General features: G+C 43.5%; 1 protein-coding gene across 1 annotated transcript in view; it reads left to right on the top strand.

The window, feature by feature from the left end:
* The window catches only part of TBC1D1 (TBC1 domain family member 1), a 2,608,647-nt gene that overhangs the window by 1,615,763 nt on the left and 967,843 nt on the right, over positions 1–25,041 (top strand). Inside the window, exon 12 of the mRNA XM_044062143.1 lies at positions 17,123–17,296. Within this exon, the coding sequence (XP_043918078.1) occupies positions 17,123–17,296 (174 nt within the window). The remainder of the gene's footprint in view (positions 1–17,122; positions 17,297–25,041) is intronic.

Below are 25,041 nucleotides of genomic sequence, written 5' to 3'. Positions count from 1 at the left end.
TGTTCCATTGAGCCACCCAGGATAGAGGTGCTAGGGACGCGGTCCCATCAAGCAAGAATGAAGGCGAGATTGACAACTTAACATTGAGAAGTTATGTACCTACCATAACGTTCCATGTTAGTTGTCTTCTCTCGCCTTCTTTCTTGCGGCCCTCCCTCCTACCCCCTTGCCTGGACAGACCTTGATCTCCCTTGTTTGGAAGATTGCTTCTATAGGCACCGGTTAGTTACCTGGTTCCCATTACAGCCCTTCTTTTAGGCTATTGCTTCTTTCCTCAGTAGAGAGTATTTTGTGCTAGGTGTTTAACCCTATAGGTACAAATGAGATCTGGGTACTTACCGCCTTGCATCATGGGATATGGGGCTGCCTCGAGCTGGTAAAAGTGACTCTCGAGCTTAGCAAGTGCCAAGTCGGAGCCGAGGATCAGCTCCGAACCCATCAAGCAAGAAAGAAGGCGAGAGAAGACAACTAACATGGAACGTTATGGTAGGTACATAACTTCTCATTTATGGTTGCTTGAGAGTTCATAGGTTCATAGGTTCATACTAGGCTATCTGCCCTAGGGCATTTACAAGCCTAGCCAGAGTGTGTTTGGCTTTGCCACCCATTTTAAAATGAATTTTGCTATGCCCTTTTTCGAGGTTAGTATACTGTGCATCTGTCTAACAGTGACACAGAAGTGATACCCGGAGTAAATCTACGATCTCTCATCCACTCATCAAGATTCCTCTTGAAGAGAGTCAATGTGGGACTCTGCCTAACCTGGACTGGGATTTTTTTCCAGAGTGAAGGGAGCCTCTGGGTTATGAATCTGTCCTTCCAGCATGTCCTATTTATTTCAGTGCTGAGGTTCAAGTCTCTCGAGCACGTAGCTCGATGGGATTTGGATTTTCTGAGGTGCAGCATGTCCATTAATTCCGGGTTGAACATGGCTTTATACGTCAGGCACAGATCGCCCCTGAGCAGGTGGTATGCCACTGAGTAGAGCTGGAGATTCTTTAACCGGGCACCATATGGCATCTGTTTGAGCCCTTTGATCCTCTTGGTGAGGTACTTTTGGGGTCTTTCCAGTTGCTGCAGGTGTCTGGTAAGGTACATCCCAAAAGGGGCATTGTACTCAATTATGGGCCTGATGAGGGATGAGTAAAGAGGCACAATGACCTCCCCTGATCTAGATGTGAATCCCTTCATGATTAGGTGGGCTATATAAAATGATTTTCTAACCACTTTGGCCACGTGGTTGTCGAATGAGAGATTGCTATCAACTTGGGTCCCCAGGTCCCTAATTACTTCTTCCGTACTTAATGGATTGCCATCTATGTGGTAATTTGTGGGCACTTTGTTTTTGCCGAAGGGGATGACTATACACTTTTTGGTGTTTAGCTTGAGGCCATGGCTCTGGCACCAGTTGTCTGTTTCTATGAGGCCCTTTTGTAGGATGCTTGTGTTGGCTGGAGAGTTGATTATGGTGCCCAGTTTGTAGTCATCTGCGAACTTGGTCAGCCACAGTCCTTCCGTGTTGACCTGTACCTCCGAGAAATATATACCGAACAAGAGAGGTCCCAGGACTGAGCCTTGTGGGACGCCACTTGTAACTGGTTTGGAGTCTGACATGGCTCCAGCAATTCTAACCATGTGGGTTCTGTCCTTGAGCCAGAGTGCAACCCATCTAGTAACATAGGGGTTTATATTTAAGCTGGTGAGCTTATCTATAATGCCCGAGTGGGGTATTGTATCGAAGGCTTTTGCGAGGTCCAGGTAGGCTGTGTGGACCACCTTCCCCTCGTCAATGGCCTTGGTGATTGTTTCAAAGAAATTGACCAGGTTTAAAAGGCAGGATCTGCCCTTAACAAAGCCGAACTGGGTAGGATCCAGTGTCTATAGGTCCCCAATATCTTTATTTATGAGGTCCATGATGATCCTTTCCATAGCTTTGCAGACCAAGCTAGTCAGGCTTATGGGGCGATAGTTTCCAGGATCCGTTGAGGCACCACCTTTGTGGAGTGGGACCACTGTTGCTGTACGCCACTCTTTGGGTACATATCCTGTAGTAAGGCTGAGATTGAACAGTAGTTTTATGTTTGGGTTTAGTTCTTTTTGGAGTTCATGTAGGATGCAGCCTGGGACACCGTCTGGTCCCATTGATGCTGTGTTTTTTGCTTTGGAGAGGGCGGCTCTTACCTGTGCATCTGAGATGTCTGGGGGGCAGCACTCTGCTGGGATAGATATTTACCCTTTTGGTAGGGAAGGGGGGGGGAGTTTGCGCTGAACCTGTCAGCTAGGATGTTGGCAATGTCTGTGGGTTCGGTGTATTTTTTGTCATTTTGGACTAATTCTGAGCATATCTGGGAATTCCCACCCAGGTTTCTAATATAGGTTCATAGGTTTATACTATGCTATCTGCCCTAAGGCATTTATAAGCCTAGCCCAAAGTTTTGTGGCTTATGCCACCCCTTATGTTAAAAAATACTGTGCCCATTAGTTTGTTGTGCCTCTGTCCAGCAGTGACACAGAGATGATTCCCGGGGTAAACCTACAATCTCCCATCCACCAGTCAAGATTTCTCTTGAACAGAGCCAGCGAGGTGCTCTGCCTCACATGGACCGGGATTTTATTCCACAGCATAGGGAGTCTCTGGGTGACAAATCTATCCCTCCAGCATGTCCTATTTATATCCGTGCTAAGGTTTAAGTCGCTTGCTCTAGTGGATCTGGTAGATTTGGATTTTTTGAGGTTGAGCATGTCCATTAATTCTGGGTTGGACATGGCCTTGTATGTCAGGCACAGGTCACCTCTGAGCAGGCGGTATGCAACTGAATAGAGCTGGAGTTTCTACAGTCTGGCAGCATATGACAGATTTTGGAGTCCCTTTATCCTTTTGGTGAGGAACTTTTGGGGTCTCTCCAATTGCTGCAGGTGTCGGGTGAGATACATCCCGAATGGGGCATTGTACTCGATCATTGGTCTGATAAGTGAAGAGTACAGGGGAACAATGACCTCACTTGATCTGGATGTGAATCCCTTCATGATCAGGTGGGCAATGTAGAAGGTCTTTCTAACCAGTTTAGCAATGTGAGTGTCAAAAGAAAGGCCACTGTCAACCTGGGTCCCCAGGTCCCTGATAACCTCTTCTGTGCTTAATGGATTGCCACCTATATGGTAGCTTGGGGTTACCTTGTTTTTCCCGAAGAGTATGACTATACATTTTTGGCATTTAACTTCAGGCCATGGCTCTGGCACCAGCTATCAGTTTCCGTGAGACCCCTCTGAAGGATATCTGTGCCGATGTACTTTCCACTATGGCCCAGTTTGCAGTCATCTGCAAACTTTGTCAGCCATAGTCCTCCTATGTTTGCCTGTACTTCTGAGAAGTAGATGCCGAACAACAGGGGCCAAGGACTGAGCCCTGTGGGACACCACTTGTGACTGGCTTGGAGTCTGACATGGTGCCAGCAACTCTAACCCTGTGGGTTCTGTCCTTTAGCCAGTTTGCAACCCATCTTGTGACATATTGGTTTACATTTAAGCTGGTAAGTTTCTCTATAATACCCGAGTGGGGTATTGTGTCGAAAGCTTTTGCAAGGTCAAGGTAGGCTGTATGGACTGCCTTTCCCTCATCAATGGCCTTGGTGACTGTTTCAAAGAAGTCGACTAAGTTCAAAAGGCATGATCTGCCCTTGACAAAGCCAAACTGGGTCGGGTCCAATGTCTGCAAGTCCCCTATGTCTTTGTTTATGAGTTCCATTATGATCCTCTCCATAGCTTTGCAGACCAGGCTTGTTAAGCTTATGGGGCGGTAATTACCAGGGTCCGTAGAGGTACCGCCTTTGTGGAGTGGGACCACAGTTGCCATACACCACTCCTTGGGCACGTATCCTGTGGTAAGGCTAAGATTAAACAGCTGCCTTATATGCGGGTTTAGTTCCTCGTTGAGTTCATGTAGCACACAGCTGGGGACACCATCCGGTCCCATTGATGCTGTGTTTTTAGCTTTAGAGAGAGCAGCTTTCACCTGCGCATTTGAGATGTCTGGGAGGCCACACTCTGCTGGGATAGTTATCTCTCCTTTTGGGGGGGAGAGGGGGGTGAAGTTTGCACTGAACCTGTCTGCCAGTATGTTGGCAATGTCTGTGGGTTCAGTGATTTTTGTGTCATTTTGGACTAATTCTGCGCATATCTGGTCGTTTCCACCCAGGTTTCTAACATAGCTGAAGAAGGCCTTATGATTGTCTTTTGAATGTATTGCAATTTTTGCAAATTTCATAACTAAAGAAAGCCTTGTGATTATCCTTAGTGTCCTGTGCAATTTTTCTCTCGAAGCTGGCCTTAGACGATTTTATGAGTGCCCGTAGTTTTTTGCTAACACTGATCAGAGATGCCTTCCCTTTTTGGGATTTTGCTCTATTATGTAGTAGCTTCCTCCTTCTGTTGTATAGTTTGTTTACGGCTGGGGTCCACTAGACAGGACGCCTGCCTTTGGAGGATTAGGTCTTGGTTTTGTTTGGGATTGCATGATCCATGCATTCCTGAAGGTGTTCATAGAATGCGTTTATAAAGGATTCTGCGGTCTGGGACGTATTTTCCACAGGCCCGGGGGCTTTGAAGGATTCCACCTCGGTTTTGAGGAGTGTGAAATTTGCTTTAGAGAAGTTTTTCACTGTGGTTTTCTGGGCAGGGGCTGGGGTCGGGATGTGAATATCTAGTGAGATTAGTTTATGGTCTGATCTTTCCAGTGAGGGATACACTTCTGGTCTGGAGCATAGAGTCCCCATGTTGGTGATGATCAGGTCCAGTATGTTTTCCCCTCTTGTGGGAGTGGTAACAAGCTGTTCCATAGCATTTGAGTTTATAAATTCTAGGAACCTTTGGGCTAGGGTGTTGGAGGTAGAGTAATGCTCCCAGTTGGGTAGTTGAAGTCGCCCAATATAATGGTGTTTGGAGAGACCTTCATATTTTCCAGTGTTCTCAGGAAGGCTGAGTGGGGTTCCTGGGTTTGGGAGGGTGGTCTGTAGCAGGCTATAAACTGGAAGGCAGTTTTACCCACTGTTAGTTGCACATGGATAGTCTCTGATGCTTCGTGCTGTGCCACCAACGTGGAGGTGTGGGTATCTTTGACGAATATTGATACTCCCCCTCCTTTTGTGGTTCGGTCCAGGTTTTGGGGCCGAAAAACATGATATGAGGTATAACCTGGTAGTGCTGGGGTGCTCTCGGGAGCCTTGAGCCAGGTTTCTGTTACTGCACAGATATCAATGTTCTCCATGCTAAGGAGAGTTTTGAGTGCGTGCATCTTGAGGTTTAGACTTCTGACATTGAGTAGCATTACTCTTAGTTTCTTATCCCTTGTGATACCTATGGAGGTGGGTTTGAGCCTTGCCTAAAAAAGGCACTATGGGGGTGGCAAGAGCCTTTGCCAATATCCGAATGCCCAGGGGTGACAGGTGCAAGCCATCCCTAGTGAAGCATCGTGGCTTGTCGAGCATGTCATCCCAGGCTGACAGGCATTGGATCCCCTTTGAATGACACCAATACTTAAGCCAATTGTTGAAATTGATCATCTTGTCTTCATATTGTGGCATCATTCTTGGTGAGGATAAGATGCTACTCAAGGTCGGGGTCATACCAGCCTGGGCTACATGCTCAGAGAGCTCCTCTATGTCTCTTTTCATGTACTCCAGGGAGATACATCTCAGGTCATTCACACCAGCATGGACAATGTCTGAGTCATATTTGTACTTGCCTTGGAGTGACCTGAGTGCTTGTGTTATGTGGCGGATCCTAGCGCCCCACAGGCAGCTCACCGTGACCTTCTCCTTGTTCAGCCTTGTTACTATTAAAAATAGTACTGATATACTGTACCGTATACTATTTGTTTGGCTTCACTTGTTCTTAGTTTGGGGAAAACTCTAAAACTCAAAAAAAACATAAGATATGTTTCTGCTGGGGGGGGGGGGGCAGAAATTGCAACAGATGAAAATTGTTTCTTCAATTTTTTTTTTCTGGTTGCTTGAGTCCTGGTAAACTGAGAGTTTACTGTAATACACTTTGGTGTGTCTTATGTACAACCAGTGAAGGATGTACACTGATGTTTTTTTTTTTTTTTGCTCCTCCCAAGACCATGACCAGGAGCTCCACCTACATCTAGTTGTGCTATACTTTCCAGGGCCTCAGGAGCTGGATACTTCTATGCTGGGGAGAATCTTCCCATTTGTTCCTTCTCAGAAGTCCTCAAATGTTGTGTGTTCCCAGTGAGGATAAGGTGGTAAGGATCAGCTCAGCTTGCTGGTTCTGGAGAGGGGGATGTCCTACCCTCTCGCCATTGGGAGCATCCATTCCCAGAAGCTCTGCCAAGCCCACTGTAGCAGCTTCCCGAGGAGAAGTGTGCCACGTGGCATTCCTGTGGGGTTGCCAGTGCTAAGTAGTTCTGTGACTGTGCAGGCTCAGCTCACTTGGTCTCCACTGTGTAACATCTAGGGCTCCTGCTACATGTCACCTCATGTGATGAGCCAAGCGCTTCTTCGTCCAGAATAGGTGAGCTGGCAGTAGATACTCATTCCCAAACTCTCCAGGAAGCTACTGCAGGCTCCTGAGATGCTAATCGAACTTGGATTGCCTGGGTCATTGTCACAGCTTTATACCTGTACACCATAGAGCTGGCTGGTTTGTTTTGCTGTTATATTGCTGTATAATCTTAACTGATTTTATTGATGTTCTTTGTGTTTCACTTATGCAGTCCTCACATATGGGTTATCCATCTCCCGGTAGCCCTCAGTTGGCCCGAATACCAGAGTCCTTGGTATATGACATCGGCTGCCGCCAGTTGTAAAACTGATGTCAGTACATCAGGTATAAAGGGAGGCAGCCAACGCCATTTCCTCGGTCTTTCTTGCTGCGGAGCCGCACTAGTGCCGGTAAGCCATTTACCTTTGTTTCGTTTTCCGACTATCAAGTTGAAGACGCCTTCAGATAAGTACCCAGTTGGGGATCCTCTTTTCTTGCTTTAACGAATATCAGATAAAGTTAATAACTGTCTTGCCTGTGGAAAACAGATTCTGCACCGTGATTTTCATTCCTATTGTGTAACTTGTTTGGGCCTTGAGCACGACGTCCCTAACTGCTATCTCTGTGCTTCCTTTAACCCGCATATCATACGCCGTAGAGCTAAGAGTTTGTGTAAGCATTTTGGAGTCTGGCCTAAGTTCGTCGGTATGACGTCTTCTGGTCTCCCGACTTTGGATATACCTAGGAAATGCAAAGACAAGGACTGCGACAGGCCTAGGGTTAAATCTACTGACAACGCTCTTGTGAAATTGGTCATCAGCACAGCGGTAGTCAGTGAGGTACTTTCGCAGCCTCTGCAGTCTGCCAGTTTTCAGCCGCAAGCCTCTGCTGAGACCTTTACGGAGTCCTCCATGCCACAGGCTGCTATTTCATCTTCAGACCCTCAACCTTTCACCGCCTCAGATGGGTCCGGAGCTGCTTTGCAGGCACCGGCTTCTGACGCCTCTTCTTTTCGACATGAGACCAGAACCAGACCGACTACTTTAATTCAGACTTCTGCAGTTGCTAGGCCTCCTGAGTCCCTCCGGATTGCTAGTAAACCTTCCAGCCGCAAACCTATTCACAAGCAGGCATCGGCCTCCCCTCCTGTACCTCAGTCCCAGTTGATAAAGAAGGCTGGTGATCTCTTTCCATGATTAGGGGCTCTCATCACCCCACCTTCCAAGATGGCTAGGGAATTATCTCCTGATGTTTTGTCTGTCTCAGATTCTGAGATTTCCAGTATGTCTTCTGGTGAAGAAAAAAATTCTCAACTTTTTTCTGGCTTTGAGGATTCTGATGCTGAGGACTCTATCCCTTCTGCCTCCCCTCCAGAAAATCTTTCCTTTGGGAATACTCTTAGGGAGCATTTTAAATGGGAATGTCAAGATTTTCCACAGTCTAAGAAAAGAATCGGGGAATTTTTAGATTTGCCACAGCATAAGCCTCTGGCTATACCTCCAGTTTTGGAAGTTGTGGATGATGTTTTCATGGAAAATTCTTTAACTCCTAATTCTGTCTCTCCTGCCCCCAGAAACCCAGATAGGTATTACAGGGTTCCTGAATCTCATCAATTCCTTTTTAAAAACCCTTCTGCTGATCCAGAAATTATTTCTCAAGGCCCCAAGTGTGTTAAGGCTACTATTGCTAAAAACCCTGTGCCTTCTGATAAGGAATCTAGGGTCTTGAACAGGTGGGGTAAAACGGTCTATACCTCTGCAGCTCTTGCCATTAGATCCGTGAATTGTCTTTTACACATGCTTAAGTATCAGCAGCATAATTTGGAGGTTATTAAGGCTAAACTTGGAGATATTCCTTCCATGACGGAGAACAAAGATTTACAAGACTTACTGAATTCTGCCACTTTAGTTAATAAGCATTCACTTCATTGTGGTTTTGACACTTTGGAGGCTTCCTGCAGAGCAGCAGCCACTGGTTCCGTAATTAGAAGGCATGCTTGGCTCAGGGAGCATCCTCTTTCTGAACCAGTTAAATCTAAATTGCTGGATGTTCCTTTGCACAAGGACAATCTTTTTGATAATAAGGCTGAGGAGGTACTAAAGAAGTTGGAGGATAAGGCAAAATCTATGCAAGCTGTAAAAGATTTCCTTCAGGTTCAGCCCCCTCGGTTTAGTAGGCATTATCCTTCCAAGAATTGGTCTTTCCCCGATCCTGGCAAGCAGGGTCACTCTAGGCCTAGGGGTTTCAGATCTTCCAGAGGGCAGACTTCTGTCCCTCATAGAGCTAAACAATAGCATTCTTCTTCTGCTAAATCAGCCAGCTTCCCAAAGCAAACATTCTCAATGACTCCAGCCTTCTTGTGTCTACCTCTGCAGACCCTGGGTTTCCTTAGGGGGAAGGTTAGCCAGGTTCGCAGAGGTATGGTCTACCGTCACAGACGACAAATGGGTTCTCACTATAGCAAACCAAGGTTACAAGTTGTACTTTCACACCTTCCCTGTTTTACAAGGATACCCAGACATACCCAGAACTCTCAGGGCAGAGGTAGAAAATCAAATTTCTTCTCTACTGACTATGGGGGCTATAGAGCCAGTTCCTGCAAATCAGGCAGGCCTAGGTTTTTATTCAAGGCTTTTTCTGATACCCAAGAAAGGGTGCACCTGGTGCCCTATTCTGAATCTGTCCATTCTAAACACTTTTCTGGTGATTCCCAAATTCAGGATGCTCACCCTTCAACAATTACTACCAATGCTGGGCAAGGATTCATGGGTGGTAACTTTGGATCTCAAGGAGACTTATCTGCACATCCCATTAAGGGAAAGTTGCAGACAGTTCATTCACTTCAGGGCTGGGGAGCAACACTTTCAATTCTCTGTATTGCCCTTTGGCTTATGTACTGCTCCCAGAGTTTTTACGAAGTGCCTGGCTCCAGCCGTTGCTTTTTGCAGGCAGAGAAACATTCAAATTTATCCTTATCTGGACAACTGTCTCATTCAAGCAAACTCCCCAGAACAACTAGAAAAGGATTTGGATTTCGTGAAAAACATTCTCACCACTTTGGGGTACACTCTCAACGAAAAGAAGTCAAAATCGGTTCCTTCAAGGGAGATTGTTTTCCTGGGAGCGAGTCTGAATACAGCCACCCAGATGGTATTCCTCCCTCAACAGAAGTAAGATCTTTCCGCTTACTTCATGAACTTGGCAAGCATGACCCGGCTCTCTGCAAGGTGGGGTTCATGGCTCCATGCATTTTCATGATCCCATATGCAAGGCTGCATATGAGCAAACTTCAGCGGTACCTCAAGAATCTTTGGTGTCAACACACACAGGATTAGACTTGATTCTTCCCCTGATTCCCTGTCTACAAATGGAGTTCCCCTGGTGGGTGACAACCTGTTTTCAGAACAAGGGTCTGCTTTTCCGCCCACCGCCTGCCAGCCAGACTCTCAACACAGACGCCTCAGATGTTGCATGGGGGGCTTATCTGGAGGGCAGGAGCATACAGGGGACTTGGAGCATCCAGCAGATTCATCTGCACATAAACTTAAAAGAATTGATGGCAGTGCAGCAGGCCTTGCTGGCTTTCAAGGACCTACTGTACCCTGGGACTCTGCTGATCAGGACAGACAGTACCACAGTCATGTGGTACATCAACAAGCACAGGGGGACTCGCTCTTACCCCTTGTGCAGACAAGGCATGAGACTATGGTCCATAGCAGCATCCATGGGCTTACATCTAATAGCCCAGTATCTTCCAGGGAGGCTAAACTCCTTGGCAGATCATTTGAGCAGACATGTTCTGGATCCTCACGAGTGGCAGCTGAACAGGGACATTTTCCGTCGCATCAGTCATCATTGGGGCGCCCCACAAGTGGATCTTTTCTCCTGTCACACCAATCATCTCCTTCCAACCTTCTACACCAGGGAGTTTCACAACCAAGCTTGGAGGGTGGATGCGTTGTCCTTCCCATGGACACAGTTCTCAGTTTATGCATTCCCTCCTCTGCCTCTTCTTCCCAGAGTGCTGCTAAAGATAAGGGACGAAAAACAAAAGGCTATTCTGACAGCTCCAGATTGGCCCAGGTAGCATTGGTATTCCCTCCTTCGCAGCCTTTCTCAGGCTCAGCCTTGGCATCTTTCCCTGGTACCAGATGTGTTGGTTCAGGGAGGGAGGAAAGTTCCTTCATCCTCATCTTTGAACTCTGCATTTAACTGCCTGGCTAATACTTTAAATCTTTCCCAACAGGTGGTTGAAGCTCTTCATGAGGCCAGGAGGCCTAGCACAAGAAAATCCTCTGGAGATAAATGGAAGAGATTTTGCTCTTGGATGCTAGCTAAAGGAGAAGACTCTTCTCATCCTTCTCTTTCACTCATTCTTGACTACTTAGCAGGATTGCTTAATGGTGGACTTTCCTTTTCTTCAATCAAAATTTACGCTTCAGCAATTTCGGCTCATTGTTCTTTTGAGCAACTCATTTTTTCTCACCCCTTGATGAAGCAGTTCCTGAGGGGAGCTAGTAATCTTAGACCTCCCAGAAGAGCTCCTACACCTGCCTGGGATCTTAATTTTGTCCTGGAAAAACTTACTCTGCCTCCCTTTGAACCAGCTGCTTCTGCAGATTTGAAGTTTCTATCCCGGAAGACTTCTTTCCTTTTATTACTTCAGCTAGAAGGGTATATGAGCTGCAAGCCGTAATGGCAGAAGAACCTTGCATTATTTTTCACGTAGATCGGGTTTCTCTGAGAACCAATCCCTCCTTTATGCCTAAGGTAGTTTCCAGTTTAACCCTTAATCAGTCTATTCACCTGCCTACATTTTTCAACAATCCCCAAAATAAAGGGGAAAGGATTCTGCACTCTCTCGATGTGCATAGACAGCTGAGATTTTACTTAAGACAGGACTAAATCCTTTCGAAAATCTGAACAGTTATTGGTTAGTTTTGCTCCTGGAGCACAGGGTAAAGCTATTTCATAACAAACCATCTCCAAATGGATTGCTCATTGTATTCACTTTTGTTACCTGCAGCATGGAAAGGTTCCCCCTCAGGGTATTAGCACCCATTCTACTAGAGCAGCCTCTACCTCTGCAGCCTTTCTGAGAGGTGTGCCTATTAAGGACATTCTAGAAGCAGCTACGTGGTCTGGTCTTCTTTTTTACTTTCATAAAGCATTACAATCTACCTTTGTTTTCTAAATCCAGGGCTGGTTTTGCCTCAGCAGTTTTGCAGGGCCTCCTTACCAACCCTTAATCTGTGATCCCCCCCCCCGAAACACGAAGAACATAGTACAGTTGTGTACACTTGCCATAAATGTAGATATTCGAGTGTATTCACTGTTGCAGTCCTGGTTTCCCACCCTCCATTCCCCTTTTTCCTAAGGCACAGACTATAAATTTTTATTTTTTTGTATGTTATGTGTCCAGGGTGCTACCATTCCTGGGTTAGCCTTCTTTTGGGGGCTCCTGACAGTTAAGGCAAGAAAAACGTACTGACATCAGTTTTACAACCGGCGGCAACCGACGTCATATACCACGTACTCTGGTATTCGGGCCGACTGAGGGCTACCGGGAGCCGGATAACCCATATATGGGGACTGCAACAGTGAATACACTTGAACATCTAAATTTATGGTAACACAACTGCACTTTATTTCAGTGATGTTTACACCAATTTGTAAATGTGTTACTTTTTATGAAGATATGATCAGAATTTGCTTGGAGGAAAGACCTTGTTTGCAAATAGGTTTTATTTTGAATTATTTTACAATATTTTATTAAATGATTGTATTTATATCAGTAGTGCTGGATTTGTGATACACGATTGAGTCCCTTATGATAACTTTATTGAGAACTGTGCTGATAATGGTCCTGCAGTTATTTCAATTCCAATATTCTAAGAATGTCCATGGAAAACAGATTGTTACAGGCCTAGTGTTATGCATCTTTTGTGTACAAATTATAGGTGTGTGTGTGTGTGTGTGTGTGTGTGTGTGTGTGTTTTCTTCCTACAGGAAGGGACTGCAGTAGTATAACTGACTAATAGGCATGATTTTGTATTTCAAACCTGTTCTCCAACTTTCCATGTCAGCTGTCTTATCCATTGTGTTAAACACTGCATCCTTGTATATATATAAACACAACCTTAACGTCAGGCAGGGCATGTTATCATGACCTGCATTAGACCTTACTGCTAAGTGTAAGTTAAACAGAAATGATTGTTACTTTGCTATTGTGAAACTTAAATGGAATGGCAGAGAGCCAGAATAATTTTACAGTTGCTATAGTAATGATGTAGCACATACTTTTGTTGGTAGTTTAAATTACGCTGTGAAGCACACCACAGAGAATTAGTGAAATAGTTTTTACTGCAGTTTAATTTCTGAGCACAGTAACATCTTCATGCTGTGTATACCATTTGGATAACAGATGCAGACATACATGAAGCATGTATTGTTTTGCAACAAGATGATTTGTTTTAAAGTACTGCAAACACTTTTTACTAATAGGTATTCTTATAAGTTTATAGATTAGTAATATGATGACTGCCTTTGTGGGCCATTTAAGCCTAGCCAGTTACCACATCTGAGAATAAAACCCTGTACCTAACCACTATGCCAACCTCTCACCCATTTTTAAGTGCTAATTACTTTACATTTGTGTATGTTCACTGTAACACTGGAGATAATGTATCCCTAAAAAGTCTACCCAAAGTGAGATATTCATTGCCAAATCCCAATGAAGTTAAATATGTTGCAAGATTGTAGAAATCCAAATTGTGGTCAGGAAGACATAGCTACAGTAAGTGTATTAAGCACGCTACTCTCAGATGGGAAAGTCATTTTTAGGTACCAAAGGGAGGGCGAGCAATCCATTTTCTGTCAAGTACATGAAGTGTTAGCTTATGCCACTCAGTTCTCTTACTCAAGGTTCTGAAATACCTGTTATCCTTTTGAAAAAAAAATATTTATAGAAGATGTTTTACTGTAATGTCTGTTTTTTGTTAGAAAAATTTGCTCCATTGGTAATGGGGGCTTTTGCCTCTTAAACCCCATCCATGGTCTCAAGAATTGAACAGGAGGAGCACTGTTTGTTTGACTGCCAACTGTACAATAGCTTAACCTCTGAAAGACAGTTTCAGCAACTAGATGGTATTGCGCTTTCTTCACTATTATGTGACAGTGGAGTTGGTAAATATAAAAGTTGGATGTGGTGGAGGTCTTCCATCACACGAGGAGTGCAGGGGGTTTGCCTCCCTTCAAAAAACATTATAAAGTCTTATTCACTGAAAGTGGTTTTCATTGATAATTTGTCACAGTTTTGTCCCTTTGACAAACGTGCTTGAGCAGTAATAATGAGTATGATTTAATGGATTGTCAGTCTCTTTACAATGGGCTTGCATAATATGACTCATGGCATAGTTTTCTTTAAAGATATGATTGAAGTGCGCAATAATTCTTTTTCAGTTCAGCCAGCATTTACTATAATTACCGTCTGATATTCTGTATTACACTACTTCATATATTACATTAAGTGTAATTCTCAAAAGGGAGCTAAGGGGGGAGGTATAGTAAATCATTGCTCCAAAAGTCTCAGTTTATACCACTCAGTTCTCACACTCTGTGGAATACCTTGTTTTCTTTTCATAGGTTCATAGGTAGGTACTAGGCTATCTGCCCAAAGGCATTTATAAGCCTAGCCAGAATGTGTTGGCTTTTGCCGCCCCCTTAGATTAGTTCCCTCTGCCTCTGTTCAGCAGAGCCACTGCAGTGATCCCAAGGGTAAACTTTTTGTTTCCCATCCACTCGTCAAGTTTTCTCTTGAGTGTTAGCGAGGAGCTCTGCCTAATGTAGACTGGAATCTTATTCCAAAGCATGGGAAGTCTCTGGGACAGGAATCTATCCCTCCAGCATATCCTATTTATTGTTGTGGTGTGATTTAGATCCCTAGAGCGATGGCTTGACGGGATATGGTTTTCTTTAGGTGGAGCATGTCCATCAATTCTGGGTTGGACATGACCTTGTATGTCAGGCAGAGATCACCTCTGAATAGGCGGTATGCAACCGAGTACAGCTGGAGTTTCTTCAGTCGAGCTGCATAGGGCATCTGTTTGAGGCCAGTGATCCTCTTGGTGAGATACTTCTGTGGTCTTTCCAGCTGTTGCAGGTGTCTTGTAAGGCACATCCCAAATGGGGCGTTGTACTCTGTGATGGGTGTGATGAGTAGAGGGGCACAATGACCTCTTTTGATCTGGATGCGAACCCTTTTGTGATAAGGTGGGCCACGTAAAAGTATTTTCTAACCACTTTGGCAATGTGATTATCAAAGGAGAGATTACTATCTACTTGGGTACCCAGATCCCTTATTACGTCTTCCGTATTTAGGGGACTATGTGGGTACTTTGTTTTTTCCAAAGGGGATGACAATGCACTTTTTGGCATTTAGCTTGAGGCCATGATTTTGACACCAGGTATCCGTCTCAGTGAGACCCTTTTGGAGGATGTCTGTGTCAGCCGGAGAGTCAGTTATAGCCCCTAGTTTGCAGTTGTCTGCGAACTTGGTCAGCCATAGTCCTCCTTTGCTTGCCTGTACCTCTGAGAAGAATATGCCGAACAGGAGGGGTCCTAGGACTGAGCCCTGGGAACGCAGCTTGTAACTGGTTTAGAGTCAGACCTAGCTCCCGCACTTTTGCCATATGGGTTCTGCCCGTGAACCAGTTGGCAACCCATCTTGTGACGTAGGGGTTTATGTTCAGGCTGGTGAGCTTGTCTATAATACCAGAATGGGGAATGGTGTCAAAGGCCTTTGCGAGGTCTAGGTAGGCTGTGTGTACCACCTTTCCCTCGTCTATAGCCTTGGTAACTGTCTCAAAGAAGTCCACCAGGTTTAGGAGGCATGATCTGCCCTTCACAAAGCCGAACTGGGTAGGGTGCAGTGTTTGGAGGTTCCCAATGTCTCTGTTAATGAGTTCATGATGATGCGCTCCATAGCCTTGCAGACCAAGCTAGTCAGGCTTATAGTTCCCGGGGTCTGTTGTGGCTCCACATCTGTGGAGCAGAATAACCGTTGCTGTGCACCACTCTATGGGTATGTAGCCTGTGGAGAGGTTGAGTTTGAACAGTGTGTTTAGGTGAGGGGTTAGTTCATCTTTGAGCTCATTGAGGATGCAGCCTGGGACACCGTCTGGTCCCATTGATGCTGTGTTTTTGGCTTTGGAGAGGGCTGTTTTAACCTGAGTGTCTGTGATTTCAGGGGCTCTACATTCTTCTGGTATGGTTATGGGCCCTTTTGGGGGTGAGAGGGGGGGTAAAGTTTGCACTGAACCTGTCTGCCAGGATGTTGGTGATATCAGTCGGTTCATTGTATTTTGTGCCATTCTGCACTAACTCAGAGCAGATCTGAGCATTGCCACTTGTGGTTATCTTTGGAGTCCTTGGCAATTTTTCTTTCGAAGCTCGCCTTGGATGATTTTATGAGGGATCGTAGTTTCTTGCTGATACTGATCAGGGATGTCTTCCCTTCTTGGGATTTTACTCTTTTCTGTACTAGTTTCCTCCTTCTATTGTATAGCTTGTTTATGGCAGGAGTCCACCAGACTGTTTTCCTTTTCTTGGAGGAATGAGTCTTGGTTTTGTTTGGGATAGCACAATCCATGCATTCTTGTAGGTGCCTGTAGAATGCATTAGTAAAGTATTTTACAGCTTGGACAGCGTTATCCTTTAGCATGGGGGCTTTGAAACTTTCCACCTAGTCTTAAGTAACGTGAAGTTTGCTTTTGAAAAATTTTTCATGGTGGTTTCCTTGTTAGTGGGTGGGGGTGGAATGTGGATATCCAAAGTGATTTGTTTATGGTCAAATCTAACCAGCGAGGTGTTGACCTCCAGTGTGGAGCACTGGTCGCCCATGTTGGTGATGGCCAGGTGCAATATGTTGTCACTTCTGGTGGGAGTGTTGACCAGTTGATCCAGGGCGTTTGAGTTTATAAATTCTAGGAAATGTTGGGCAAGGGAGTTAGTACTTGAGTAGTTCTCCCAGTTAATGTTTGGGTAATTGAAGTCACCCAATATTAGGGTGTTTGTTAAGACCTTTATATTTTCCAGTGTTTCCAGAAATGCAGAATGGGGGTCCTGGGACATGGTGGGTTATCTGTAGCAAGATACAGTTTGAATTTCAATTTTGCCCATTGTTAGTTTCACGTGGATGATGTCTGAAGCATTGTGCTGTGCCACTAACCTGGAGGTATGGGTATCCTTGATGAATATGGATATGCCTCCGCCTTTTGTATTTCGGTCTGGGTTCTATGGACGAAATGTATGGTATGAGTTGTAGCCTGGTAGTGCTGGGGTGCTCTCTGGAGCCATAAACCAGGTTTCTGTTACTGCACATATATAGATTTTCTCCATACTGAGGAGTGCCTCGAGTGCGTGCATTTTGAGGTTTAGACTTTTGGTAAAGAAATAGCCAGAAAATGCTGTAGTCTTGTGTCAACTGTTACAGTGGAAAGGCAGTATGATCAATAACAATATGAGCACTAACAATTGGTGAATTCTGTCTTTTAATCACTGTGAAGAGACCAGCATTCCAACATGAGTGTATCCTAAAAATGTCTTTTCTTTCCTTTTGTAGATCGATCGGAACTAGATCTTCCACCCAGATCACCATTACTGACAGTTAGTGAAGATGGGCCTGGGGCTGTGGAGAGGAAACGTTCTTCAAAAGAACTACGAGAGTTGTGGCAGAAAGCTATAAAGCAGCAGATTCTGCTTCTCAGGATGGAAAAAGAAAACCAAAAATTGCTAGGTCAGTAAATGTAGACTTGACAAATGTAGACCTAAGTGTATACCAATATGTGAGGTGCATTTGAAAAATATCTTTTGTAAATGTAGTATAAAACTGCTTTTGAAAACGTTGGAAGTCATGAATTATGAAGGACTCCTGCTGTTAAAAGGAAAGTGAAATAAGTGTTTGATAACTAATTAAGACCAGAAATGCAATTCCCTTACACCAGATAACTAATTAAGACCGGAAATGCAATTCCCTCACACCAAAGTATGTCTATCCCTACTTGATACTTCCTACAAGATGGAAAAATATGCCTTTTGAATTTATAGTTAAGTAGGCATTCTGCTTTATGGCATGCAGTTTAGAAGATTTAAAGTTGTAAAAGTACATGATTACAGATGCAGTCTTAATCATGACTAAACACCTACATGCCAAACTTCCACAGTTGTGTGGTTCTTTATCTGTAATTTTACAATGGCTGCTGAGATAATAGTAATATATAGCCATCCTTTGATTATGACCAGTTGCAGAGGGGGATCACAAGTTTAAAATATGTGGTAACGTTTGCTGCTACAGCCAAGCCAGACCTGGCTGCTGCGTCAACACCATCTTTTTAAAATGTGTGTATACGAATATCACCCATGGCTACTGAGACATTTTGAGCATTGTGATGCACGTAGTATAAGTTGCTATAAAGATACAAGTAATATTTCTTGTGGAAGCTGCATGTTGCAGTTATGTTAGCATATGTGTTGATTCTGATTTGTCTCTCTGCATGTAGCAGTTAAGCTGTTCTGGTTTTAGCACAATTTCTTATTATTTTATTGTGTTTAAATTTCAGTTTGATTCTCATGTTCTTTGTTACTTGACTAGAAAGTAGTTGTAAGGTATTCAGTGTGCATTAGAAACTTGTATTACCCACTTGGATTTATGATGTAATAACTTGATATCTGATGTAATTTTCCTTCGTTCCTTAACTACTGAGTTCGGATCTGACTCTGTTGCTTCTTCCAGAGCGTAGGATTCTAAAACTCTTGAGCTCCTCCCTTTACCTATAATGCCCCACCAATTTAACATACCCCAGATCTCGTTTGCTGCCATTGGGAACAGACGTGGATTGTGAACTCTCAAGCATTATAGCTCCGTTTTATAGTTTTTCCTTGTAGTTTTGGTCTTAATTTAACTGTCTCCCCCTCCCTCGCTTTTTAGCCTAATTACGGCTCCTTTTTCTGTTAGATCATTTTTTTTCCAGCTACCTTTGTACTCCTTGAGTACTCTTTGCTGCTGGGTTTTCTTTTGTGATACTTTATTTATTCAGTCTAGTGGTTGAAAACCTTTCTGCTAACAACATATTGGAAAAACCTTTTGGTTTTAAAAAGTCTCTTTCCTGTGGCCATAAGATCCCAAATTCTGATACCCACAGGGAATGTGTTTATTGTGGGTCCCTATTAAATTGCAGAAAGTTTTAAAGTTCGAATGTCATATGGTTGACACCATATGATCGAACTTTGAAAAGTTCAAAGGTGAAAGGCAACGGCTCCGTACACGCAGAATGGGAAAATTTCCCTTTTCTGCACTGAAGTGTGGTCTCGGAGTTGGTATATTTAAGTAGGGGGGTTGTGGGGGGGGTGCAGAGGGGCTTGCCCCCCTGCTCAGAGCGTTAAGGTAAGTTTTGTTTTTACTTTTTTATTATATATTCGAGGTTCCAAATTTCACTCATATGTTGTTGAACATATGAGGTTCCAAATTTTGAAGCTTCGAATATATAATATAGACCCTTTATTGTTTGGGCACTGGCTTCAGTTCTTGGCCCCTTACTGATATGCAAGAACAAGTTAATTTTAAGGGGTCTTTTACCTTTAGAGTCTTCTTTGGTTGCTGGGGCTGAAACCTCTATGAAGCCTGACCAACCAAAAGGCGACCCTCAATCTAAGGAAAGGGAGACTTGAAAAAGATCTCCTGGCCATCCTTCTGCTTTGACCTTGGCTTTTTCCATTGAGCCACATGACAAGATCTTAAAAAAGTTGGATCCGTCACTACTGGATCCGACTTCTTAGACTGCAAGAGCTCCTCTGATTTGTACTCCTCCATTGCCTTTGGAGCCTGTTCCATCCAGGCTCTCCTCTCTATTTCTTGAGGAGTCACCCAGAAGGTGTTATAGACCTCATTCCACTGCCTTATCTGTTTGGTCTTCCAGAAGCCTTTCTGAAGCAGATGTGGATAGGATGATGAGGAAGTTCCTCAGAACACAGATACGGATGGGAGTCCTTTTGGTTTCTTCCCACTCTGGGCTTGAGAGCTGACCATGAACCACTTCCCCTTTGATTTCTCCATTTCTGATTCATCCTTCTGTTTTGGAGCCTTTGGATATGAAATCCTTGGGGGTGTCCTCTTCGGATCTGAGGATTATTGTTTTGATCCGATGATTTCTCTGAGTTGACTGGCACCAGGCATCTCAGAGCCCGAAGACTTTCAGAGCAGAAGCATTGGCACCGGGTTCGAGGCCTTGGAGTTGACTCCGAAGCTTTCGGAGCTGTGTCTCCCACTTGGAGCCTCGACGCTCGGGTCTGAGTCCCTCCTCAAGTGGAGTGCTGACAGGGTTCCAGGGTCTGATAATCTGAGAGAGTTCAGTTTCAAAACTATCAACTTCTGTGTCTACTAGCAGCTCTGCATTCAAGATGGTGGAGGGGCTCATCTCTGTGCTAGAGGAATAGACATCCGTGTCCCCATCATATCAGACAACTTTACCTCTTTCTGTTCTGTGTCCTAACCCTCGGCTATCTCTTCCACAGCCAACCCGAGTAAGCCTTCAGCCAGCCCATCAAGGCATTGAGTTCTCTTCTGCTACTTCCTTGAAACACACCACTAAGGAAGTGCCTCATAAGAGAAGGTGCAAAAAGAGGCAATTAGATTCCCGGAAGGAATCTATCACTGAAGACGCTGATTTTGTTGAGGGGAGGTGTCCCCCGGATGACCACCAGATGACCTCTTCTTTGGAGACATCCTCGAGCTTCTCAAACAAAGAGGTAGTTGTTATTTTGATACCCCCTCCCAAGAGGAATCAGTGTTTCTGGAGGCTTTTGGGTCTGGCCCATCTACCTCTTGGGTGACTTCCAGGCCAGTGAGTTTGTAGACCTGGTCTCAGCCAGTGTGGAAGGAACTGGACACAGTTGAGCCAGTTCCTAAGAGACCAGATAAGATTCTTTCCCCTCTTAAAGACCATGGACATTGGAGTAAGGGAGACCCTGTTGATGCCAGGGTTGTTGCTATGGCTACAAGGAAGGAACTAGCAGAACGAAGTTCCTCTATCCATCCCCCTAACATGGAGTCCAGGGTGCTGGACAGATTTGGAAGTATGCCTATGCTTCAGCAACCTTTGCTGTTGGGTCACTGATTTGTCACATTTTACAAGACTACAAAGAGATTTGATCAAAGAGCTTACCAAGTCTCTTTCGGGCTCCACATTCTCCAAAAATGGGAATAGAATTTCCTTGCAGCTGGCCACCCACCAGTCTATATCTAATTCATCCATGAGATTGATCTCCCATGCTGCAGAAGGTACTTCACAGGTGGTGGGTTCAGGCATAGCCATTAGAGGACATGCCTGGATGTGCTTATGTGACTTTGCCAAACCATTTAAGTAATCATTTATCAATGTGCTCTATGATGGATCGTCTCTTTTTGGCCTCAAGGTTAAGGACACACTCTCCAGGTATGAACAGGAAGCAAAGACCCTGTCTGAAGTGGGTGTACAGTTTTCTACCCCTCAAAGTCCCTTCTCTAGGAACCAACGATGAGGTAGAATGATGTGGTTTAAAAAGTCCCCGGGTTCTTTACAGGAATCATGTGGAGATAGTTCTCTCAGGGGTAGAGGGGGGAACTTGAAAGGAAGACACCGCCCTCATGGCAGAGGTGGTCTGCAAAACCAAAACTCTAAGACTCTTTCTCAGATAGGTCATATCAACACTTCTGAAAGGAGGCCCAATTCTTCCTCTCTAGAGGTAGTTGGGGGTCGTTTGTCCCTGCACAAGAGAGCCTGAGTAACTATCACAAAAGATTCATGGGTGCAGAGGATTTTATAGAGAGGTTATAACATGCCATTTTCCCAACCCCTTCCAAAAGTTTGGAAGAAAATCCCCAGTGTTCCACCCAGTCAGAGGGAGGCAGCAACTCTATTGATAAAAAAGCTGCTAGACAAAATAGTCATCTAAGAGGTCCCACCAGACCAGATAGGATTCTGAACTTACTCAGGATTCTTCATGGTGCTAAAAAAGACAGGGGACTTGAGACCAGTTCTGAATCTCAGCAAACTGAACCAGTTTGTGCAGTATACAAAGTTTCAGATTGTCATGGTTCAGCCCATTCTGCCTCTTCTGCAGAAGGATGATTGGATTTGCTTAGTAGATATTCAGGGTGTGGACTGTCACATTAACATGAACAGGCACATCAGGAGACACCTACACTTCTGGCTGGAGCCAGTCATTATCAGTTCAGAATACTGCCCTTTGGTCTCACCACAGCCTCCAAGGTGTTCACCAAATGCATGGCAGTTGTAGCAGCTCACCTGAGACTGCTGGGGATTATGAATGTTTCCATATCTAGACAACTGGCTTCTGACTGCTTCCACCAGGCATCAGCTGATACAAGCAAGGGATTACTTACACCAGCTGTGCTCCCATCTAGGAGTACCAGACAATTACAACAAGTTTCAACTCACACCAACACAGAATCTGGATTGCATAGGTGCTAATTTGAATACAGTCAGTCAGATAAAATTGAGGTTATATCTACCAGAACCTCCTAGGTCCCATTCCACTAGGTCTATGACAGTTTCTTCAGGTTTTTGGTCTAGGGCATCCCTGGATGATATGTGTGCAACTGCAACATGGGCTAATCCATATACCTTTATTCCTCATTACAGATTGGATCTGGTCTCTAGAAACAAAGCAGCTTTTGGCTTAACAGTGCTCCAGAATATCCCTCCTTAGGGTCCCCCAGGGTTTTGGCAGCTGGGGACTGTGTCCCATCAGTTGAGGAATGAATGAAAATGACAACATCAGATTAAAAAGTTATGTACTCACTATAACGTTCCATCTGTGTTGTCCATTTTCATTTTTCCTCAACTCCTCACCCACCTTCCCCCTCCTTTTCCTTACTTCTGAAGAGATCTAAGAGTGTTATAGGAACCTTTGTTCCTTACATGAGCTCCAGCTTCCTCCTTTATCTATTCAGATACTGTCCTCTTCTAGCTAGGGGCAGCAAACTCCATCTGAGGTATGTTAGGTTGGTGAGGCATTATGGGTAAAAGGATGAGCTTGAGAGTTTTAGATTCATAGACTCTCTGAACCCTTCACCTAAGGTAGAATGAAAATGGACAACACAGATGGAACATTATGGTAAGTACATAACTTTTTAATTCTTACAGTAGTCTTGTACCATTTCCTGCTTAGAAATAAGAGTTTCATACTTGTATTACTTCAGTATTGCTTTTGTGCAAGAGGCTTGGATAAACTCAGATACTTTTCAGTTTGGAGGTGCAAAAAGTAAGTGTTTCTACTAATACAAATAGTTCTTATTAATATTTTTGTTCTCGTTCAAGAAACAAACAGAACACCTGTTTCCCATAATTTCATATTATAAGCTTCGTTGATAAATTAATAATTATATTGGTGGACTTATTTAGTTTTGTCTTTAAAAAAATAATATTTTACATTTGCTTTTATTTAGCAAGATAGTATCCCCAATAGGCCTTTATAGATCCGTAAATTATTGCACAAAACACAGACAAATGAAGTATGGTGTGGGAGGAAGAAAGCTTAACTTATTGTGGCGCAGTCTACTTGCTCAGTAAGACCGCTGTGTTTGAGGAGGAGGTTACTTAAGCAGTCTCTTGAACCATGGTGATACTCTTTATTAATGGCAGAAGCAGCTGGACTAACTACCAAGTTATAGATGGCCTTTTCCAGTGCACAGTCCGTAAGATAAATTGTGGTGTTTTTTTGCAAATAAATGCACTTATTTACACTTATTACTCCATCTGACCATCTACTGTTGTGTTTACCTGTGAAATGGAATATTAATAATCTGGTGGTTTGAATCATATTGCCTAACACATTGTCTGTCTTTCCTAGTCTCTTCTTTTCTGTCAGATATTCTGAAGGCTGATCCACTTTAGAAACTAACACATATATTGCACATTACACTTTGCTTGTTCAGTAGAATGTATACATACCATTTTCTGTGTGACCAGTCTGAACTACTCGTACTCTGTTATTGCTTACGTTTCTGTATATTTTTGATTGTGATAGTTTTTTTATTTCACTCAGGCTGAGCGTGAGATTTTAAGGACCTACTTAAGCACAAACCACTTATAAAGTCCTTCAATCTTACTTGTGAACAACGTACTGCTGTATACGAACTTAAGAACATGAAGGACTTAAGATTTATGAAAGCAGACAAGGTGGGTGGGATGATCATTATGTATAACAAAGATTATGTAGAGTCCATGTTTAAGATATTACCCAATGACAATGAATACATCTTAACAACTGTCATAGAGGTTAATAAAAGTTGCAAGCAGATACAATGATTATATATGAATATTTAATGGAGGGATACATTAATCTGGAGTTATACAATTTTATGAATGTGTAATTTCCAGTACTTGGTAGTTTATTTGGTATACCTAAATTACACAAACATCCCACCCACCCACCTTTTAGACCTATAGTGTCCACCCCTAAATATGTTACTGAGGGAATCTCCTTTTTTTTAGATTTCACACTTAACCCTGTAGTTCAAAAGATGAAATCTTATATTAAGGATTCATGAGACTTTTTTTAGTATTTTCAGAAAGCTATGCCTTTAACAAATCACATAATCTGATTTTCACAGTTGATGTTAGTTCTCTGTTTACATGCATTCCTCATGAAACTGGGTTAGATTATGTTAGGAATTATTTAAATAATATTGAAAGTTTTTCAGCTGATTCCAACTATTTACTTTGGAGTTTGATTGACATCATGTTAAACCACAATTACTTTTTGTTTGATAGGAAAATTTTATAAACAAATCAGAGGAGTGCCCATGGGCTCAGCAGCCGCAGCTGTATACGCCAGTTTGGTACTGGGGTTGTGGGAGCACCTAGCCTTGGCCCCACTTATAGAAAAATTTCACGTTGTATTTTATTTTTGTTTTTTAGGATGACTTGATTTTTGTTATTGAAGGTGACAAGGATGATGTTAACAACTTTATCAGTAAAATTAAGGGCAGCTTTGATTTTCTGAAATTTGTGTTTGGTGATGTGAGTAGTACAGTCAGTTACTTGGACATACAACTGAGTGTACCTTTAACAGTCAAATTTATAGGAAACCAACTTTTGTCAATAATTATTTACATTTTGACAGCAACCATCTGTACTTTATTAAGAAAAACATGCCTAGAGGTCAATTTATCAGGAGCTCACGAATGACCACGAATGATCTGATTTTTCAGAATGAAGTGGAGTTTATAAGATATATGTTTTTAGACAGAGGATATGATGAAACGTTTTTGACAGTAGCAGCAAATGAGATTAGAATGAAAAGGAAAGATTTTTCCCCCTATTCTTAGAAAGCCTTTAACTAAGAAAGGTGTAGATGAGACACTGTCTGATTTTTCTGTTACTTGTTTGCTTGATATGACTGTTGACAACAGAGACATTTGTTCTATTATTACTAATAATTGGAAAATTATTAAGGATAATGCAGCTTTATTAGAAGAGA

This window comes from Protopterus annectens, chromosome 2.part1, assembly GCF_019279795.1.
Source record: "Protopterus annectens isolate FY-2018-M chromosome 2.part1, PAN1.0, whole genome shotgun sequence".
Lineage (NCBI taxonomy): Eukaryota > Metazoa > Chordata > Ceratodontiformes > Protopteridae > Protopterus > Protopterus annectens.
This window is presented reverse-complemented; position numbering and strand designations above follow the sequence as displayed.